General features: G+C 37.5%; 5 protein-coding genes across 5 annotated transcripts; 2 read left to right on the plus strand and 3 right to left on the minus strand.

Annotated features, from left to right (window-relative positions):
* Positions 1–2,448: 2,448 nt before the first annotated feature.
* On the minus strand, positions 2,449–6,152 carry MELLADRAFT_90125 (uncharacterized protein; the record flags this gene model as incomplete). The annotated part of the gene is made up of 11 exons (XM_007413266.1): positions 2,449–2,451; positions 2,616–2,870; positions 2,957–3,034; positions 3,112–3,617; positions 3,666–3,802; positions 3,881–4,542; positions 4,653–5,271; positions 5,353–5,487; positions 5,564–5,677; positions 5,796–5,915; positions 6,019–6,152. 11 exons carry the CDS (start codon positions 6,150–6,152, stop codon positions 2,449–2,451), a joined length of 2,763 nt encoding a protein of 920 aa, XP_007413328.1.
* Positions 6,153–9,357: 3,205 nt separating this feature from the next.
* On the plus strand, positions 9,358–10,070 carry MELLADRAFT_90126 (uncharacterized protein; the record flags this gene model as incomplete). The annotated part of the gene is made up of 4 exons (XM_007413142.1): positions 9,358–9,410; positions 9,507–9,614; positions 9,732–9,826; positions 9,916–10,070. 4 exons carry the CDS (start codon positions 9,358–9,360, stop codon positions 10,068–10,070), a joined length of 411 nt encoding a protein of 136 aa, XP_007413204.1.
* Positions 10,071–10,318: 248 nt separating this feature from the next.
* MELLADRAFT_109223 (uncharacterized protein) lies at positions 10,319–11,462 on the minus strand (the record flags this gene model as incomplete). The annotated part of the gene is made up of 2 exons (XM_007413265.1): positions 10,319–10,366; positions 10,440–11,462. The coding sequence occupies 2 exons, from the start codon at positions 11,460–11,462 to the stop codon at positions 10,319–10,321; spliced, it is 1,071 nt and encodes a 356-aa protein (XP_007413327.1).
* Positions 11,463–12,120: 658 nt separating this feature from the next.
* MELLADRAFT_65535 (uncharacterized protein) lies at positions 12,121–15,740 on the plus strand (the record flags this gene model as incomplete). Its single annotated transcript, XM_007413143.1, has 5 exons — positions 12,121–12,725; positions 12,838–12,963; positions 13,048–13,191; positions 13,439–13,879; positions 13,973–15,740. 5 exons carry the CDS (start codon positions 12,121–12,123, stop codon positions 15,738–15,740), a joined length of 3,084 nt encoding a protein of 1,027 aa, XP_007413205.1.
* A 1,453-nt stretch (positions 15,741–17,193) lies between these two features.
* MELLADRAFT_90128 (uncharacterized protein) lies at positions 17,194–18,605 on the minus strand (the record flags this gene model as incomplete). The annotated part of the gene is made up of 6 exons (XM_007413264.1): positions 17,194–17,750; positions 17,829–17,922; positions 17,984–18,281; positions 18,345–18,404; positions 18,464–18,491; positions 18,566–18,605. 6 exons carry the CDS (start codon positions 18,603–18,605, stop codon positions 17,194–17,196), a joined length of 1,077 nt encoding a protein of 358 aa, XP_007413326.1.
* Positions 18,606–21,953: the final 3,348 nt, after the last annotated feature.

A 21,953-nucleotide genomic window follows, 5' to 3' on the forward strand; every position in this document is an offset into this window, starting at 1 on the left:
AGGTGATGCTGAGTGACATTCAAGTGCCATGGTATGTCATCCAGCGTATGGGAATCTTAGCTTGCGCACAATTCAGAGGAGAAGTTTCTTATCAGGGAGACTGCCTAGATATCACTGCTACTTTGTGTGCTATGATATTTTTAGATTCGACTTTGTGTCAACAGGTTTAATCAACAAAAAGCCGGGCAAAGACCAGTTTATTACTTTCAATATATAAATAGTACAAGAGCTTTAAAAAATTGTCTACTTCTTACACATGGTACATAACTTAAATACTGATTAAAACTAAAACTGGGTTGCGAGTACAAAAAAATGAGAATGATATGATAGTGAAGCCAATTCAACTTTGGCCGAGTGGAGCTGACTATAGCAAATATGAAAAATCATATGGGTAAGAACACCGTACAGACTAGGATATGTTCAAGGGTGACAGAATTGAGATCTTACACTGAATGATAGAGGTGCTATTGGTCGGCACCTTTTCCTCGTTTGGGTGTCACCCTTTTCTTCCTAGGCGCCTTGGCCTTGCTGGGTGTTTTGTTCACGGCCCGGGCAGTCGGTGTTACCCTTGGCTTTCTGATGTATGGCTTTTCAGCCATCGTGCTTCGCCTGTTGATGAGACGAGGTGAGCGGCGAGGAGAGGTTCGGGAAGACTTCGTTTCCGACATCTCTTGCAAAATTTGCGCTTCGGTAAGGACCACGGTCGACGCAACGGTGGAGGTATCGTCACTTCCGTAGTCGGCTTCCGCGTAGCTGCAAGTGTTGGGGTTCATGGGTTCTAATTGGGCGAAGGGATGATAATGACAAATGTAAAGTAATCAGTTGAAAAGAGTGACGAAGGATATTGTAGCAGTAATTGGGCTGACTGTTTACTCCCTGATCCCCTAATGACTCTTGGAGTGATTGCAAAGCAGCCTGAGTGAGAGCTTGCGAAGATGACATTTTGTTTTTAAAAGTGGTATTTTGAGAAATGATTAGACAAAAGGTATTCGGAGAAAAGTTATGGCAGATGTGAGATGATAGTGAGGAAGTAGCGAGGAATGAGGGGAGACAAACCTCTCATTTTATACGCAAAACCTGACGCGCGACTTTTTCCGCTTCTCACTGGGTCAAACCTCACATTCCAACCGTCTTTTGCGCGACAATTATAATTACGCATCTTGAATTATCATCTTTCGATACAAACCGGAATCCTGACCAATCAGAGTCCAGTGTTCAAGAAAGGTGTTCTCGGCGGTTGCGTGGTGTCTCGCGTCCTGCATGAACGCTGAGGACTCGGACATCTCCAGGCAAGCGGGAAAGATGGCGAGCAGTTCACTTCAAAATGATGAATTCACCTCGCCAGTTTACAGGTTACTTCCCCAGCTCTGCAGTAGGGTGAACCTGTCCATCGGATTCGTTTGTCAGGTGCGCAACTTGGGGCTATAGATTGAGATCCTTATGTGATGTCATGTGATCAGAATTCTTGTTTTTTTGGCATGTATAGCACGCAAAATATATTTTTGTTATGCCACTTTCGTTATCTTTTGAAGGACATTCAAGGAGGGGTTGAGTGACATTCGAGTGCCATGATGTATCATCCAGCTTTATGAGCCATCCATTGTAGCTTCACCTGAGTGGAAAGGCGGAATGGATATCACATGATGATACGATAAAAAATGAAAAAAACTCTCGTTCGAATATTCGGCTTGACAAGTCCATCAAGCTGTGTGCGGCTCGGCGCTGTGAATCTGAAGAGTGCGGATCTTCTTTATCTAAAAGTTCAACTTTTTGAACACACCCTCCAAGCCAAGCTTGCTCTTGAACACACAAGACCTTATACATACCACTTTAGTGGGTGTGAAGCTCCGCTCCTCAATAGACTGGCAAGGTGTCAAAGATATTTGGTGTCTTTTCCTACCTTTTTTTCTCTTTTTCCATTCTAGAGCGTTTCATGAGATTTACCAGGTTTTACCAAACTTATATAAGTCATCTTGCGTGGCAGCCCCGGGGTACAAGTACCACGTACCTTATAAACTTTCTTCTTTTTTCATTTCCCTTTAATTTAAGTAAATCAAATCATAAATCCAAAAACAAATCAAAAACAAAACAAGTAAAAAAACACATCATTAAAAAACAAATCAAACCAAAAAAACATATATAAATCCAAACCGAATTATGTATCACCTTTCATCAAATCTTCACTTCCCTACCTCAATTGATTACATTCATACACCGAAAAGAAAAAGTCCAAAACCAAAACCAAAGACGCATTCCAGAAAAAACCCCCCATCATCTTTCAAACCAATGTCCTTCAACCGTAGCTCTCTTAGGTCTCAGATGATGATGATATCCCAAAAGTAATCCAGATCTAACCAACCGACTACTATTTCCTCCTTCTCCTCCTCTTTCTGATTGGTACTTTTCTTCTTTTTCTTTTAATTTTAATTGATTGGATTCAATTAAAGACTACTTACCTCTGAACACAAATCCAAACCCAAGCCCAAATCAAAATCAAAATCCAACCCCAACCATCAACGAAATTCAAAAGAAAAATCGAGTCAAAAAAACCTTTCCAATTCTCAAATCACCAAAAAAAAAACGGAGAGAAAATTAATCTGGGATCCCCCACTCACCAGTCCATCTCGACTCATTAACCTATCTCTCTGTTGTCTAACCCAACTCTGAGGTCTCAAAACCCCTCCAAACCCATTCACATTCCCTCCACCCCCTTGACTCATGATTCCAAGATTTGAATTCCTTTGATTAGAAGATTCTTTTCGATTTAATGCAATCGTTTCTCTTAAAGTTTGTTGACTTAAATTATACCAAGCAGATCCCATCAATCTTAATTCTTTTTCATATCTACCATTGATTTCCATTAATTCAGTCTGAATAAAATCAAACATCAATCCAGTTTTTTTCATGATCAGTTGTTTTGTCGTAGACTAATGGGTTTCGATGGGATTTGACTTACTTTCAATCTTTCGATTTGTTCTTTTAGTGATCGGATTTCAGCTTTTGAAGTTTGGTCCATTTCTTCATAAGAATTAGTCTATTTCAAACCATCCAGATCAGTTTCACTTTGTCCAAAATGTAAATCTTGAGGGAAAAACTTGAAATGAAACCAACCAGTGAAGAGATATCAATCGGTTTGACTCCATTTCCATTCCCACCAGCTTGAGATTGAATCATTTGATGTTGTTCCACAATAAACATCCTAGCCTTCTCCAACTTACTCTTCACAATCTTCATCTCTTCTTCCTTCTCTCTACATATCCTTTCCAAAACGCCCAACCTAATCTGATCATCGTTCGAATCACCACCACCACCACCAGTAGTTTGATTAGAAAGTTCTCTTTCTCTTCTTAACATCATTTCTCTTTGATCAATCGTATCAGATTGTAAATGAATCTTTTCTAATAATAAACTTTGGATTTGATCAGTTTTCATCTTTAACGAATCTCTTAATAAATTGATTTCATTCTTTAATCTTTCGACTTCATTCATCAATCCAATCTTTTCTGTTGAGATTGATTCTCTTAAAGAACTTAGAATTTCAATTTGATCCTTTCCAACCAAGTGAACTATTGATTTCCTCGACGTGTATTTCAAAATCATTTGCATCAGTTTCAATACTTTTGTCGTCTCTTAAAAAAGTTGTTTCGTCAGTCAGTTTCACTCACGATCTGATTTAGCCGTTGTGAGCTCATTGGAGACTTGTTCATGTGCCACCGTTAGTTCAGTATGCTCCACCTTCAATCGTTCAAGTTCATCAACAGTTTCATTGAGTCTAAACCGCAGTGCGATACTAGCTTCTGGTCTTTTAAATCATCAAATCATCAATCAGTTTGTCCTTCTCCGTTCAAAAAAAGAAGCTCAGTCCAATCTGATGACTCACCCATCACCACTAATAGATTTCCCACTACGAATTTCTTCCAATTGATTAGAGATCACCAATTTCTCTCTATACACATTCAAATAATCATCTTCATATTTCCTTTTCATTCGATTAGAATCTTCTAGTAAGTTTTCCAAGACCACCACTCTAGATTTCACTTCTTCTTCATCTTGTAATCCGTCATTAGTCTTCTTCAATAATCTTAATTGTCTTTTAAGTTTTCTCAATTCTAATTTTAATGAAGTCATCGTTCTTCCTTCAATCGCATCATTCAATTCTCCACCTATACCTGCGATTATGCCTGTTTCTTCTTCTGCTGCTCTTACATCAAAACTATCATCTATCAATTCAGATGTATCTGCTTTACTTGATCTTCTTAATGGAATCTCTTCTTCTAATTCTTTCACTCTTGATTCAAATAATGCTAACTCTTCTCCTTCTCTTTCTCTTTCTTCTTCGACTTGTTGTAATCGACTCGTCACTGTTTCTAATTCATAACTCAATCGATCTTTTTCTCGCCTTTGGTTTCCTAATGATGATTCTAGAGTGGCTATTTGGGTTTTGTATTGTTCCATCAATGGTTTGAAAGCTGATACTTTTCGATATTCGTCTTCTAGTTTGGCATTGCGATCCAAGATTTCTGTATTCTGTTCTTCTAAGGTCTATTATGATATACCATCAATCAAATCAAAATAAAGTTCAATAAGCTCAAGAGTGAGAGAAATCGAAATGAGTGAAGAAAGATCCGAATCATAAGAACTTTGAGACAAACCTTCAACTGTCTTCTAGTATCAGCTGATTCATCCAACTTCTTCTTATACTTTTCAATCACATGTTCTAATTTCCTAGCTCGTTCAATCTCGTGTTTAACTTCATCCAATTGATCCCTTAAACCCCTATTCTGTTCATCCACATCATTCAACTCATCAATCCTTTTCCTTTGCTCATCAATCTTCTTATTCAAATTTTCATTCTCATTTTCAGATAAATCCAACTTGGTTCCTAAGCTGACTACTTCATCTTTCAAATGTTCTAACTCATTACGTAACAGATAATAATCAGGTCTTCTGGAATCAGATGCCACATCTCTTGTATCCTTATCCTCTTCTTCTTCTTCCTCAATATGATCATCATCATCATCATCATCATGATCATCATGACTTTTAGCTCGATTCCTTCGTTTTTTATTCTCATCTTCTTCTACTTTTTCTCGTAATGAATTTAATTCGACTCTAACCACCTTTAATTCTTCTTCTGCTAAAATCAATCGACGATCAGTTTCATCTTTCGATTTCCTAAGTAATTGATACTCTTTAATTAATTGTGTATGAGCAAGTTGTAATCCATCTTTTTCATTCCTTTCATCATTTTGTAATTCTTGTTCTACTGTTCTAAAAAACCCACGGATTCGAAAAGAAAAATGATAAGTTAGAAGTAAAAAAACGATTCAAAAGGGACAGAGGGAAACTGACGAATGAGATGGTTTGTCTAGTGATTGTAGTGATTCAGTTGTTGATTGAATTCCCAACATCAAAGCTGTTTGTGCCCAAGTTGGTAAAGATTGAATTTTAGGTACATGCAAATCAGGTTGAACAAGTGTTGAAAGACTATATAACAAAAAACAATCTATCAGTGATCTTCAAGAACATCGTTTTTTTTTCGAAAGATAGATAAGTTTCTTACGTTAGAATTAGCATTGAAAGTGAAACGCTTTCATCCAAATCACCATGTTTTGCAATCTTCTGTAAATCCGGAGCATTCAATCCTTCTTCCTTTGGTCTTTTTCTCAATTCTTCCCTTTAGAAAAAACCCCAACCCCCCCAAAAAGAAAATGTAACAAATTTTCAATCAATCCAAAAATGAACAACAAAAAGGTTTCTGTTCAAGTTATAAAGATTCAAAACGAAAGACTGACTCAAAATATCTTAGAATCAATTTATACATTTTTTTAAATGAAGTGAACCTTAAAACCCATGGTTCTGACATCGTTCCACTCATAGAAGAAGGTCTAGGAGCCCTAAAGAAATTCGAATCCCTATCAAACCCGACCCACCCACCCCGAAGATTCCCAAAAATAAGAAACCCATCAAAATCTTTGAATTAAAAGTTATTATGGCTTTTCGAGATGATTGACTAACAATGTTGCCAAGACTTGCCAAAGGATTTCACCATCTTGAATTTCTGAAAGGTTACTTAAATCTGATTTTGATAATCGTAATGAGTTTAACCATAGTGTTAATGCTGAAGCAGGTTTATGTGATGGATCGTTCATAGTTTGATTTGGATTGGAAGTGTTGGTATTTTGGTAATGTTGATGGTAGAGTGGGTGGTGGTAATGGTAGTGGTAGTCGTTGGTCCTCGTCTTGGTTTGAACTCTTGGTCTATCGTTTTACCAATCATTTGGACTTAACTTGGACTTAACTCTAAACCCCTATGATCAACTTTCAACAGGACCCTGAACAGACCCTCCTAATTAGTATCCGAAAATTAGTATCCGAAACCCGTGAAATTCGGATACCTTTCCGGGTAAGGCTGTGGACCGAGACATACCGGATTGGCCACCGTTTTGGCCCGGGCAGCCTCAAGAAAGCATCCAGATTTGCTTAAATTTTTGGCAAGCCTCAATAATTATCAATCTTCTTTTTGAATCAGAGATCAGTCTCTTGGAAAATCAATTGAAGTGATCACCAATCTCTGTTTTAAGGTGAAATGATTCAATGATAATATCACTGAGGATCAATTTCAGAGTCAGACCATATCACATATGATAATGGAAGATACATCTTTTTGACAAATAAAAGCTATCACACTGGATGTGAGGAATTTGAAAACAGTGTAGAATCAAGATGCAGAACAAACAAAAGATAAAAAACATAAACAAAGATGAAATCATCAAGGTCTATATTATTTTATTTATATTGACTCAGATTTGGCTCTCCGCAGTTCATTCTATTTTGTAAGATCAATAATGAATTTCAAGTCTTTTCATCATTTTTATGATCTTTTACATCTTGATGATCTTCCTGCTTGGCTTTAAACTGTTTCTCATCACAGATATATAAATATCCAAATTAGTAATTGAAAGAGTTGATAAGAATGCCATTAAAAATACCCTGAACTACTTCTTTGACCTAACCATTGACAATCACCCTTGCTTTGTAGACCTAATCAAGAATTTAATAGTAAGGCAAGAAGCTATAGTATTGGTATACAGTTGAATTCAAAAATATCAAAGAATTCATACCCCATTTGACCTAACCAATTTGCACATAAGATCTGATGGTCTGGTGAATGTCAGGAAATCAAAGGCGTCAAAGATGGAGTAGTAAGGAATTGTCTTTAGGATTGATTTATTGGAAGAATTGTGATTGGTCTGAATTTTTTTGACCTTATATCACGTGTAGAATTTAAAGGGTGAAATGTTTTTAGTTGAAAGAGATGAATTCTGAAGAAGTAGACTCAGAGGACATAGTTAGTCATTTTGCCAACCTAGAGGTAGGATTTCTGTGATTTTCAAATGTTATGCATTTCACTAGCAGATCTAAAATGGGACACAGCAAGAAGTAACAATATGAGTAAACTTATGATAGTTTTTTCACATTGACTCATGTGAGACATTTGCACTGAATTTTTATATATTGAACCATTCCAATAATTGAGGCTTAGCACAGCATGAGTATTTCAGACACAATTGCCCATGATGACTCTGTAAAAAAGGCAAGGTTGAACACGAGAAGGCCCAATAAACCCCATCAAAATCAACAAAAAAAGTATTTGTTCTCCAATATCAATCATAGTCTAGGAATACATCAAGTTCTCCAAGGTTTAAGGCAAGTTCACAAGTTTGAGAGTAGGCCAAAATTCCCCCTGTGCCTGTTGATCTCCATGTTCTGTTTACCACAATAAAACCCACAAAACCTTATCCTGAAGAGTTAATTGGGTAAGAACTTGTCTGTTTCTCTAGTGCCAGTGCAAACATGTCCACCTTTTCTCATGAAGCCCAATGAAAAGAAGTTTAGTCAAGCTTTTAGTCTTCATCCTAGTTTTTACAGAACAAGAAATCTAGAAGAAAAATCATTCACCATCTTAAAGGCAAAACAAAAAACCCAAGCCAGAACCAAAACCGAATGAATATCCATCAAGTTTATCAATCATTTTTCAAGATAGAAAAGAACCTTGAGCAAAAAAACCAATGATGAACATTGATTATCGAATAAGAATTCAAGGAATTCAACACCTTGAATGCACGTTATTCCAACCTTTACTCAGTAAACTACCTTCATGTACTCACTTTATTATTGGAAGGATACTTATTTATGACCCCAGTTACAACCCTTCACATATCATGAACTACAAGAACAATCATCAAGTACATTTCATATCCAACCAACCCAAAAAAAAGCTGTTTTTTTCAATCATACAATTTTCAAACAACACAAATCAAAAAACCCAGCTTCTTACCTCCAAATTCTTCATAAACCAAACCCCAAAACCCCAATGATTTCACAAAACTAAAAAAGAAACCCAAAAAAGATATGGTTCTTTGTTTTCAAGTTGATTTTTTTCCAAAATAATTTAAACTTTTAATCATCAAGTTTGAAAGTGTAGGAGAAAAGTATAAAGAGATTCCGATTCGTAAAGGTAAGAGTGCCTAAACCAATTCCAAACCAACCCCAAAAAGAAACTGCATCAACAAAGAGGTTTCTCACAAAACCCTCAAAATGAGTATCAAAAGAAAGAGAAAGAGCTAAACTTTAACGATTAAATAAGAAGTCAACCCATTCAAAACCACCATATTCCAATCCCCTTTCCCACTCCCTTTCCCATCCTCCTTCCCATCCTTCTTCTCATCAACATCCGATCCATACCTCCTAACCAATCTCTCGATCTTCTCCTTCCCCTGCTCAACCCAAACCCAAACCTTTTCCCTAACCAAACTCCTATCCGAACCCATAAGAAACCCATCCAACTTACTCATAACAGATTGAGTAAGAAAAGGATAAGTTTGTAAGACCATAAAGAATGAAACCAGTGGGATTATCGAGCTGAGTTCGTGTAGGATTAGGAATGATAGGGTTAGACTTGTGAGATGTTTTGGGGAGGTGGTGGGGTATCTTTCGGTTAGTTTGGTTTGCCATTTTTGTTTCCAATTGGATGGTTTGGAAAAAGTTGAATATGGTTTTGGGGTTGGAGATCGGGCTGGGGGTTTGGGTTTGGTTTTCAGGGGATTTAGGTGGTGGAAACGCCGAATGAGGTTGGTGATGTTCATCATTTTGGATTTCTTTGTTGGTTGGTATCAACTTGAAGTGTGGTGTGTCAAGATTGAAAAATACTAAAATGATGTAATTTGACTTAAACTTACTAAATTTCTAACGGTTATGTCTCTCCCTTCAACTTAAACCCACTTCTCATCTCAAATACCTCTCACTCTCTCACTCTCAAGAACCACCCAACCGAAACCGAAATCGAAAATCAAAATGATAAGATTCATCCTAGTTCAAAACCGTCAAGGAAAAGCCCGTTTATCAAAGTAAAGTAAACCAATCCATTCTCCAAAAAAAACCCACCAAACCCCCCAAACAAAACCAAAAAACTAATTCTTAAACCTTGATTTCTGTTTTTTTAGATGGTATGTACCAATGGAAGACGAAGAAAAAGTTAGAATCAGAGGAGAAGTACATAGATTAGTAGCCACACGTGACCAAAAGTACCAATCTAATTTTGTAGAAGTTGAGTAACAAAAACCCCCCAAAACCAAAACATCTTAAAGATTTCTATTTGTAAAACTTTCTTCTTTCTTTCTTTTGGTTGGGGGGGGATGTTTAGTTTAGAACAAGTAAGGTGATTATAGAAGATATGCTGGTTTGTTTTTTTGTGTTTGTGTGGATTCGAATGATAATGAATTAGCTTATTTAGAATCGATTCATTTATTTGTTGAAGTCTTAGGTTCGTTTATCTCTTTCTTTGTTTTTTTCTTCTTTTGGATTGAAAACCTAATTCTTTTGGATTTCTTTTCTTTTTGGTCTCAATAATAGATGCATACTTTGGTAATGTATGTGAATTAGATTTAGTTTTTCAGTTTCATAAAGTTTATTCGATTTTAGATGAAGTTTTCTTAGCTGGTGAAATTGAAGAAACTTCTAAATCGATTATTTTAGAAAGATTAGAGTATTTAGAAAAATTAGATTAATATTCCTTCTATTCTTTTTATGTATGATTCTTATTACTTTCTTTTTCTTTCTTTTTGTTTTGAGTTTGTATGATTTTTTTGTTTTTTGTTTGGGGATCAATCTAAATCATTGGTTTCTGATTTAGATTTATGGATTTATGGATTTGATAGGTTAACTGAATTTGTTAACAATTTCAAAACAAACAAAACATTTTTTATCAAAATTGACACCAAAAAAGCTATAGAATCCACAAAGAAAGTGCCAATAATCAAAACGGTAAACTAGGTCTAGATTTCTCCTTATTCAATCTCCATTCCTACCAAACAAATAAACCAAAACCCACCATCAATTCAAAAAACCCCACTTCAGAAATCAAAAGAAACACAAACCTTTCTATAATTGGAAACCCTAAGTTCCATACCTCCCATCCGTTTTCCAACCTCTTCAAATTTCTCTTCCCATCCTCTTTCTCGTTTCTTTCCCTTAAATACCTTTTTCCTACCCTCATAAACTCCAAAGTTAGGTACCAATGACACTTTTGAATACTTAGGTAACACCGATCTTGTCTTTTCAGTTTCAATTTCGGTTTTTGATGATGTTTTGATCGGTCTAAATGGATTAGATTCGTTAGGGACGATTCCCAAGTACCGTTTTTCTCCTTGACTTAGTCTATTTAATCCTCCAAAGAGTTCGATGAGCTTTGGAACCGGATCAGAAGTGATCGAATGAAACTCTTTAAAATCGATTTCTCCATTATAATAATTAACTTTTTCATTCATCATTCTTCTTTCAACAACTTGATCTTGTTTATCTTTTTGGTGATTCGGTTTGAGAATGTAATTTAATAACCTCCAATGAAATCCTTGTTTACATAACCATCTTCGTTCAGTCGATTTATAAATAGGCGATCTCCACCTAATCTTTCCAGAACCGATCACTGCATTCTCGTGCCCTGATTTATATTTTTCTGGTAAGAATGAGTTTCTAGACAACGTATTTTCGGATACTTGTTGTAAGATGTTCGATAATGAGATAATACTGTTAGGTCGAGTTGATGGCCCCGTTGGAGTTGTGGATGAGGTTGGGGTTTTTTTGGTTGAGTGTGATGATATGAATTGGTTCGATTGGCTTAGGATCGTTTTCGGTTTGGGTAGTCTGATGTAGGGTGCTATGGATGAGATCATTGTTGAGGTCTTGGTTTCTTTAATTTCTTGAGGTTTTCTTTGGTTTATGGTTTGTGGTTCGATCCGACTTTTTGGCCGACTCTGATGCCCTGTTGAAGTTGAGCCCTGTTTGTTTATTAGCATATTCCACTTGTAAAATCCTACGCAGTCACTGCGCATTTTGGTCTTACTATCCGGTATCGCTCTCCAACCCCTTTCCCAGATAGCCCCGCTCCAGAATCGGATCATCATTTATTGAAGGGAGCGGCCGAGAGTGATCAAACTTGATATCTCCACTGATCTTCTCTCATTCATCCTTCAAACGATTTTTATAAATTAAACAAAAACCTTCTTTATATGCAGACTTCTTCAAGCCCATGGCTCACAACACGTCTCAGCCTTGCATTTACTTCAGACACTTTTCTTCATCATCTTACATATTCTGATGATGTTACATGAAATGGTCTATTGTCTTTTTGACAGTTTTCACCAAAGGTGCTTCCATGCTTCCATATGGCCGATGATCACCATGTGTAAAAAATAGAAGCTAAAGAAATATTCTTTAGGCTCTAACATTTCTTCAAACGGGTTGGTTTAGCTTTAGCTTAACTTTGTACCTACATTGGAATTTGAGATTACTTGTGTTTGAAGTTTACCATGTACAAACTGGTTTACTTGAAAAAGAAGATCACAAGTATATATCAACAAACTTTCCCAATTTTTTTATTGGAAGAAGAGTTTTTCGATTTTCTGTTTTATCGACTTATAAGCTTTTCATATTCCTGAACTTCAGTATCATCAATCTCATTTATTTAAGATGTTTATAAGGTGTTTGGTGGTTTGCTTGGTTTTTATAAAGTTGGTTTGCATGAAGCCGTTCGAAGAAGGCGCGAGGTTGGGTAGTGAAATGACTCATGTTCATGGTTCAGACTCAGAACCTGTTCTTGGGATTCCAACTCAAGACGCGACACAATGGGTTCATCCAGTACCCATACCTCATCCAGCAGTCATACCTCATCCACAAACAGTCATACCTCATCCACAAGCACCCAACATACCTCATCCACACGTCATACCTCATTCCGAAGGCTTACCATTACCAGACGCTTATATATTCTTATTCCGAGACGAAAGGGATGCAATGAGATGGTCCGAAAGTCACGGAGGAGCAGGCGTAGGAGGCCTAGTGATTCCCGAACCTCAAAGCGTTCCACCTATCCAACCTGGTCCTCTACTATCTCATCCTCCAATCCCATTACACCCAACTACAGCTCAAGAATTCGTGGCTCCCTATCATCCTTTTCAACAAATCTCTCCTCAATATCATCCTACCTTTCAACACTTTACGCCGCATTATCAACCCGTCACGTCTGGGTATCCGAACGTGCCATTGCCACCTCCTTTTCATGAAACGTATGACGTGTTTCGGGACCAAGACTTTAGATCACCTCCACTTTTTCCTTCTCAATCGAATCTCCAACCTTTAAACCCAGGACAAACCATACCGGGTCCGTGCGTATGAATCTACACCAATGTTTAATTCCATTGACGATTTCAGACTGACTTGTGGTTTTTTAATGACTCAATTGTTTGACTATCTTTTTGTGTTTCTTTTGATGAATAGGTCTAGAAAATGGAAAAGTAAAAGGAAGAAAAAAGTACCAAGTTCGGGTTCTACAACTACGGTTGGAAAAACCTTACTAACTCGACCCACTAGATCATCTGATTCATCAGATCAACTTATTCAAAAGTAATTCCAAACCAACCTACTTGTTCTTCTTATGATTTCCAAAAACAAAAAAGGATAATGATGAAATTGATTTTTTTCTTTTAGGAATCTTGCGGGTTTAAGAATCGATTCGAAGGATAAACAGGTTGGGGGATCTGAAGTGCCTGATGGGAATGATGAAACATCTCAAGGGTTTAAAGAGAGTCAAGCTTCTAATTCTGAAGAAATCGAATCTTTTCATCCTAAAGAGTCAGTCTCTTTCTTCGTGATCTGATTCATTTTAATCCTCGAGGTTTTAAAGTTGAAGGTGTATTTTTTTATTTTAGGTATCTTGATCATGACTCGGTCTCTTCGAAAGTTTTGTCTGCAAGTGTTGATCCGAGTGATCAGGATAAAAAAATAGTCCCAGTCTCAGAGTCGATGTTGGTTAAATTTCCTTAAAATTATTCAAGATGATATATCTCGCTAATTAATCAAAAAACTGCTTACATTTCAGAGAAGAAAAACAACCAGAAACCGGTCCATCAAAACCTATCAAAGCCGAAAATCTGCAAAAGAAAGCTTCATTTGTTGATGCAGTTTTAAGTGCATCAACTCCCAGGCTCGATTCCTTTCAAACAGTGAAAGATGGAGTTCTTCCAAACCCTTCTGGTACCCAGAAATTGATTAAAGATAAATTGAAGGTAGGTCAGAAGAAGGGTTCAGAGGGAAGAACTTCGATGGTCAATAAAGGAAAGGGATCAAGGGTAGTTGATGCACAGAAATCGGTGGTTGATAGACTTGATACTGCTCAGAAGAAGGGTTCAGAGGGAAGAACTTCGATGGTGAATAAAGCAAAGGGATCAAGGATAGTTGATGCACAGAAATCGATGGTTGATAGACTTGATACTGCCCAGAAGAAGGTTCTACCAATGCCAAGTCCCGATACCAAAGAAAAGTAAGTCAGGACGTTGGGATTCTAGAAATCTTTGTTCGTGTGACTGATGTGTTCATTCTTGATACATTGGATTGGAAAATTGAATTCTTGTAGAATAAAAGATTCATCAATCTCATTAGGATCTGATCAAGGAGGATCACCTAAGATTGGTTCGATTGAAGACCAACCTTCGTCTTCAAAGCTAAAAGTAGATGAAGATGGATGGCAAGTATACATGAACAAAAAATCACAAAAAGGGATTCATCCTACTTTATTTTCCACTTCAAGTTTATCAGCAAGAAAATCAAGGTTTAGGGATCTAGACAAGTTTGCTTTAATGAAAGATCAAGTTCAAAACTCGATTGATCAAGCCAAACGTTTAGCACATGAAGAAAAAATTGAAAGTTTTAGAAATGAAGGAAAAGGTTTGACAGATTTGAACGAAGAGAATTTACCTGAAGAAACAGCATTGGTTGAAAAAGTCAAATCATCTAAATCTACCAGGAAGAAAGGAAAAGCAAAGGGGAAAGGAAAGAAGCAAGCGATCAACCAATCATCTGGATCTCGTAGTGGAAAGAAACCGACTGTAGGATCATCTAAAGCTTCTGCTGATGATCTTGCACTAGAAGAAGCCTTAGCAGCTTCCAAAAAATCGATTATCGATCGACTTAGTCCAGAACGTCAAGAACATATCAAAAAAGTCGTCTTAACGATGTTACAAAAAGATAATCCTAAAGCGTTTGCCAATATATTTATTGATATGCCAGAATATAATAAATTGTTTAAAGGTACAGATCAAGATACAGAAGAAGCTATGCAAGAATTAATCTTAGGACCGGTTTTTCAAGATATTATTGATTCGGTTGGGAATCTAGAAGGACATAGAAGACATAGAGCATTAAGAGATCAATTAGATGATAGAGTCATACAACAGAATTGGAATTTAGGTATCTATCATAATTCGATTGAAGAACCGATTATGAATGTAGCCGAAGCTTTATCAGTCAAAGAAGTCTTTCCGATCTTTTATAAATCAAAGTTGGGAGATTGGGAAACGGTTAGAGAAAAGTTGGATAGATTAGATGTAGATGAATTTCAAAGATTAGAAGACGTGATTGAATATCATCAAGTCGAGAAACGTTTGGCTATGATTTGGGCCATGCAAGAAGTTAATCAGAAAGGTGATTCGTTATTTAAAGAAGCAGGACTTAAAGCTTTGGCTATACAGGGTATTAATTTACCGATGCTGGTGTCACTTTGTGATCTGATGGGTTTATCACCTGCAAGAATGGTGACCGGTGAGATCAGTGAATCAGCACTCATTATAAAGTATTTAAGGATCTATAGATTAATGCATGGGAAGTTTACGGCTGGATTAGGTGATATTTATGAGATGGAAGATGATTTGAATTGGCTTGAATCACCGGTAAGATATTTCTTGACTGAGAATACAAAACTTAAAGATCCATTTGAGAAACGATTGAAGAGTTTGATAAGAGAAGGAGATGGGAAATCGATTGCATATATTGAATGGTGTAAATCGATTGGAATCGAATGGAACCCTAGTTTTGAACATCATCAAGTTAGTTTGGCTGAAGCTTTGAGTTCGGCTCATTTTGGAATCTCATTGGATGATTTGATTAAACTTCAAACTAAGATTCAACAACATGAAAATTTAAAGAGAGTGATGATTAATAATCAGTTGAATCATAAACATCAATCGATGGGTGGTGGTGGAACTTCATTATTGTATGAAAATCAAAATCATCAACTTTATTGGCCTAAAAACGCTGAAGACTTTTTACCTCAGTTTGAAAATTTTAGAAGATACTTTGAATGTTTTGGTCAAAAACTTATGATGAGTAAATCTCGTGGAAAATAAGTTTGATTTTTTGAAGTAAAGTCAATTATGATCAATATCTTCTTTGATCTTGTAATGAGATCTGTTTGAAAATTTCTTTATTTCACTTGAAGAGATTTTAGATTTGTTCATTTTGAATGTCTTTTACATAAATCGTATCTTGGTTTTTATTCAAAACTTAAAAAGATTATTTTCAAGTTTCTTTCTACCTAATCGAATCTCAATATGTTTTGTTATACTCAACATGATCTTTCTGAAATTGTTTGAAAAATTGATCTTGGAAATGATGATGTTTGAATTTAAAGATACAAAAGATTTCAAAAATCTTTACAAAATGTCGGATTTGAGAGTATATTTCTCAAGTAAAGAAGTATTTTATGGTTCAGAATAAAATCACATCTCCCACTGAGTTCTGAGTGCAGAGTGCATATGGTTTATAGTGCATACAGCCTGAGGTCAATTATATCAGGTCGACTATTTTGACACCACGTAAAGAAAAGTATGTAGGTGTGGGTATTCTTTGACCAATTCCATTGGACTGAAAGAAAGTGAAACATTGAAAGGACCTAACGAACCTCTTATATAGATGGAAATGAAATAAAGCAAAAATGGGTTTCCCGGGCGCGGCGAACGCGGTAAGAGGGGCTTGGTTAACTCTAAACCAAATTTATCATCTAACGAACAAATCTCCATCCAACACACAAACCAAATTAAGAACTTGAATGTTTTTTACTAAGGTGTGATCTTTGAACTCATCACTTGTCAAAATTTCCATCCCAACTTAAACTAATCAATCTTGGAAAAATATTCAGAGTAGTGATCTACAACAGAAGGATGGGATCAAAACTAAGTTAATAATAGTCTCAAGGAAATTCTTAAGAGTTCAAACGGGATTGAACTTCCAGAGAAACGAAGTTCTACTTGTGACTTTAAAGTGGAATGTTTCTTCTTTTCTTGATCGGTTTTGTTGTGAACTTGATGCATCTCTTTTCACTTTTGGATTTGTTGAGTGTTTATTTAGTGGGTTTTTGAACCTCTTTAATCTAACCACAAAATATATTCCAATTCTTTTGTCGCTATGAATATCATTTTATGTATTGTGTTGAGAAGTTATTATGAATTTTCTCAAGTCTATGATTCACTTTTCATTAATTCGAAAGTCATCACTGAAACTTACGAGATTTACAAATGACTATCTTCAAAATTCACTCGAATTTCCTTCACCTATCAATGACTTATTCAAACTGACTCTCAGCTCAAGGAACTGGGAGCGAGTTTCTATCTCAATAGTGAGAATGTAAATGAGAATTGGGAGAGGCAAAAAGCCACATTCATTGTTCTTTTTTAGTACCACAAACTAAAGAAAGAAAGTGCTCAAGAAGTAGGCCACAAGAGGTAGGAATACCAGAAAGATGAATCAAACTAAAGAGCGGAAAACAGACAACGACAACGATCTGAAGGAAATATTCACACTCTAGATCAAACCGAGGAGACCACCATCGAGAAGACCACCAACAGCGGTTCCAAGGTTTGCAACCAAGAGACCGACTCCTTGTAAGAGAGCACCAAGGCCGTGGAAGAGAGGGTCGAGGATGACGATGAGGACGTGGAGTAAGGTGCTGAGGAGACCAAGTGATCGGAAACAGCCATTGGGACCTCCAGGTACTGGAACTGGGAAACCTCCGGGTACTGGAACTGGTACACCTCCGGGTACTGGAACTGGTACACCTCCAGGTACTGGAACTGGCACACCTCCAGGTACTGGAATTGGCACACCACCTGGGAAACCACCTGGCACACCACCTGGGAAACCACCTGGAACACCTGGGAAACCACCTGGACCGAATCCACCTGGAACTCCGGGGAATACACCTGGAACTCCGTGGATCCAGCTATCGACTGGGAAACCGAGAGGTGACCAGAGCTGAGGGTTGAAGTTGCAGGCCGAGAAGAATTGTTGAACCTCGACATGAAAGGTGATTGCAACACCGACGATCGATTGGATCAAGACAGATAGGACGGCAAAGGAGGCTATATGTAGGAAAAATAGTCAGTAATTTGGAATCCGACCTTAGCTTATATGGTTCAAGGAGGAGAACAGGTACTGACATTGGAAGGACCCGATAATACCAACACATTGAGTGTTGATGATCGTGAGCATGCTTTGGATTTGAATGATCAGCGGGGAAAAAGTGGAGATGAACTAGAGACAAGATGCGTTAGCCAACCGCTGAACTCCCAAAATCGAAAGAGGAAAGACGTACGATTTGAGGGTTTCCTTGGAAAGAACATCCGCCTTGTAAAGTGGAGAACAGAGTTGAAAGACTGGTCACCATGATTTGGAACTGAAGTAAGATGGATTGAGGGTCTAGGCCACCGTTCCAGATGTTGACGGTGTTGGATGTGATGACAGCGTAGCTTTGAACGGTTGAAAAGAAGGTGTTCATCGGTGGTAAACCTCCGCCGCCGTGGAAGACGACCGGAGCATTCCAGCATGAAGTGGGCCCTGGAACAGGAAGACCTCCACCACAGCCACCAAAGCACTTCATCTTGAGATGGTCGCTACGAAAGTATAAGTGATAGTCAGTGACATCGCTCTACAGAGCTAGAAAAATTCAGACTCACTCGCCGCCGGCCTGTTCTTCACTACGAACGCTCAACCGAGCAACTGTCTCGGTTCGCGCCCTGAAGATAGACAAAGTCAGCATCGACTCATGAAACGGAATCCGAATGCAATCGCTTACAAATGACGCGGACTGGCAGCAGCGGAGGCTAAGAACGATTCAAACAGAACAAGACCTCAGTTTTGCTCGAAAGAGAGTGCAGACTATAACCGAGGAACTGACCAGCAAGCACAAAGCCAAGATAAGCGAAGGAGATATGCATCTTTGGTGATTTAGGATTAATGAGTGAAGGATGAAGGGATCGGAAAAATTACTACGATCAAAAGAAATGATATTAGGTCTATATCGTGAGGAGTTGTTGAGGAAAGAAAGGCAGGTATTTACTAGATGCGATTGGAAAACAAACGGATAGGCAAAAGACCAGTGATGAAGAGCGGATGAGGGATGAAGCAGGTTGCTTCTGATGGCCATTTTATACTCGATTTGCTTCGACTGGCAGACCTCATCATCACGCTTGACACAGAAGTTCTGATCATGAAGCGCTGTTGGATTTGATATAGAACCACCCAAAAAGAACATCAAGAATTCTGACAGCTGCTCGATTTTTGAATCTTTTCAAATGGATTTGAAAAAGAAAGGACACTTCAAAAACAAATTATCTCATTTGAGCTCAAGAGTACACTACGGTCCAAACTTTAAGGGCAAATATGTCTTCAAAACACCTCCAGTAATGACATTTGAGAAACATGGGACTTACTTAGCAGTGACAAATCTGTTTTGTAATCGTGATGTGGATTTTGTGTTTTTGTAGAAAATATGTAAGGCTGATGTATTTCTTATCATAATTTGAAAACATATATTCTTGAGGTATCTCAATACCTCACCAGAACATAAACTGCCCCAACGGATTGAAAAGCCTGCACCAAGACCTGAGGCTTGACTTTGAAAAACCAAGTGATGAAAACCTTTGCTGAATTCGCATCACTAACCTTTCAGCAAAGTCATAGCTTGCTTTTCACATCTGTTCACTCTTTGACTCCTTTTTCTTTCTATACGACTTCAGGTAAGACCTCTCTTTCTCTTCATCACCATTCTCCACATATTCAGACCTGTGTTAAGTCGATGAAGTCATGAAATATTGGATGCTGACATGTCCCCCATTTCGCATTTCCCATCTCGCTCAATCATTTCCATCGCTCTCGTTTGCAGCGTTTGGTTCGCTTTTGGTCAATAAACCTTGTCTCCTGCTTCAGCTCGACCTCATACATAGAAGTTCTAAGTATCACTTCAATTTTTGATTTTTTAGTCACCTAGAATCGGATCAATCGATCAATCGCGTCGCAATTGCTAGCAAATCAAGCTTCCATTCATTGATACCCTTTCAGTCTGCCTCCTTTATATACACCGATCCATAAAAAGCTGTGGTTCATTTCTTGTCTCGTTTGTGATCTCCACAAGTTGTATGTACACTCACTTCCCTTGCATGCAAAGATGTAATGCATCCTCATCACCATCTCACCTTGATGAGTTCTTGAGCCCAAACTCGTGACGAGCCCAGTTCCCCAACGTGCAGGCGGGTGCAGTAACCAATTTTTCAAAAAAATAACCCCATCGGATCGACTCCTTTTTGAACTGAGTGTATGTTCAGTCAAGGTTTTATAATATAAGAAAAACATTTCCACGACAATTCCCTGATGTACAACGTACATATTTGAAACTTAATCACGTATGTTTACGTTACATTTTTACTGGGGATGTTTTCAACATATGAGGACAACATGCTGGAAACAGGTGATGGAAAACATGTCACGATTACAAATCTTTTGATCCGTAGTGTATACATTTAGGGTACTCAAAGTAAGTATGCACACATACATACTTTTATGTGCATACTTTTATTTGACGGGGAAAAAGAAAAAAATATACTTTTGGCCTCGGTCTCCCCGCCAAAAAAAAGTATGCAGCGAAAAGTATGTACGTGTGCATACTTACTTTGAGTACCCTAATTGATCGGACCGAAATCCTGATGCCTGGAACATGTCAAATATACAAATTTGAAATCCCAAAACTCTTCAACTTTCACTCTTGGGATTTATGACCTCGATACAATTGATTATTGCTCAGAAGAGCTCCGAAGACCTGAAGGGCTGTGGAAGCGGGAACCGGTGGAAGCAGAGTCGGCTCTCAAAATGAGAGCACGAGCCACGCGCAGTGATTAATATTGGAATTCATATTTGAAGTTACCTTTCTCACGTATAACTGTGTCACACCTGTCGACTCCTGTTTGGCAAAACCCGGCGGGAAAGGGCGGGAAACCGAGAGGAAACCAGGTGTTATGTCGGCGTGGTTTATTCATCGCCTTCTTCTAATCCTATCCATAATCTTTAGGATGGCGATTGAAGGCTTCTAAACAACTCATCATGATACTAAAGTCTCATTGTAATTGATCTACCATTCCACAAAAAATGCTTTCAATTCTACTTAAACTTATGCTAAGATCATAATTTGACAATCCTTTAATATTCCGAATGTAATTGAAGCTGGGGTTTTTCATAATACAAACATATTTGGTCCCTGATAATGACCCACACGGTTGAGTTCTCCCCAATCAGAGACCACCAGTAGATAAAGGGGAGCTTTGAGGATCACTGTGATCTTGAAACTACCCAAATCAATGTCTCTGATGATGAAAGGGAGTCCATGTGTCAGTTTGTTTCCTTATCTCCATGCTTTTATAAAGTTGTGGTGTGAGGGACTGTTGACACTACAAGAAAGATAATATTTTCTGGGCAGAAAATTAAATTATTGATACACAAAAATATTGAGAGGCCAGGAGGAGAGCAAAAAATGAATAAAAATATGCATCTTGTTCCCTGCGTTGAGAACTTCACTCTGCATATTTTTCCGTATTTTTACAGTCCATATTGATAAGTGTACTAACAATAAACCTTCACAATCATCCAATTACAACCTGTAACAAGCACTGAAATTTGGCTCATTAGTGTTTAGAGAAACTTTTGATTTCTGAAAATACTCATAAATTTTTCAATTTGGGTCCAAAACGCTCGATTGTGGGTGCATTGGTAAGCTGGAATTGTCCTCCAAATAGTTCATAATAGGACCACACGGCATGCTGGTCTGCTAAAAAAGATATCATCTTTTTTATACATTTGTACATACAGATCCATAGAATGATTGTCATACTAGCTACATAGTTCTTGATCTTATGAAAGTTCGAGAGGAAGAGTTCAGCTTTCTAATGCACTTACAATCGAGTGTTTTGAGGCAGATTTGACAAGGTTATAGGTGTTTTCAGAAATCAAAAGTTTCTCTAAACACTAATGAGCCAAATTTCAGTGCTTGTTACAGGTTGTAATTGGATGATTATGAAGGTTTATTGTTAGTACACTTATCAATATGGACTGTAAAAATATGGAAAAATATGGAGAGTGAAGCTCTCACCACAGGGAACAAGATGCATATTTTTATTTATTTTTTGCCCTTCTCCTGGCCTCTCAATATTTTTGTGTATCAATAATTTAATTTTCTGCCCAGAAAATATTATATTTTGTGTAGTGTGAGAGACTGCTGTCTCCATCACCAGTGTTCC

This window comes from Melampsora larici-populina (assembly GCF_000204055.1).
Source record: "Melampsora larici-populina 98AG31 unplaced genomic scaffold MELLAscaffold_35, whole genome shotgun sequence".
Lineage (NCBI taxonomy): Eukaryota > Fungi > Basidiomycota > Pucciniomycetes > Pucciniales > Melampsoraceae > Melampsora > Melampsora laricis-populina.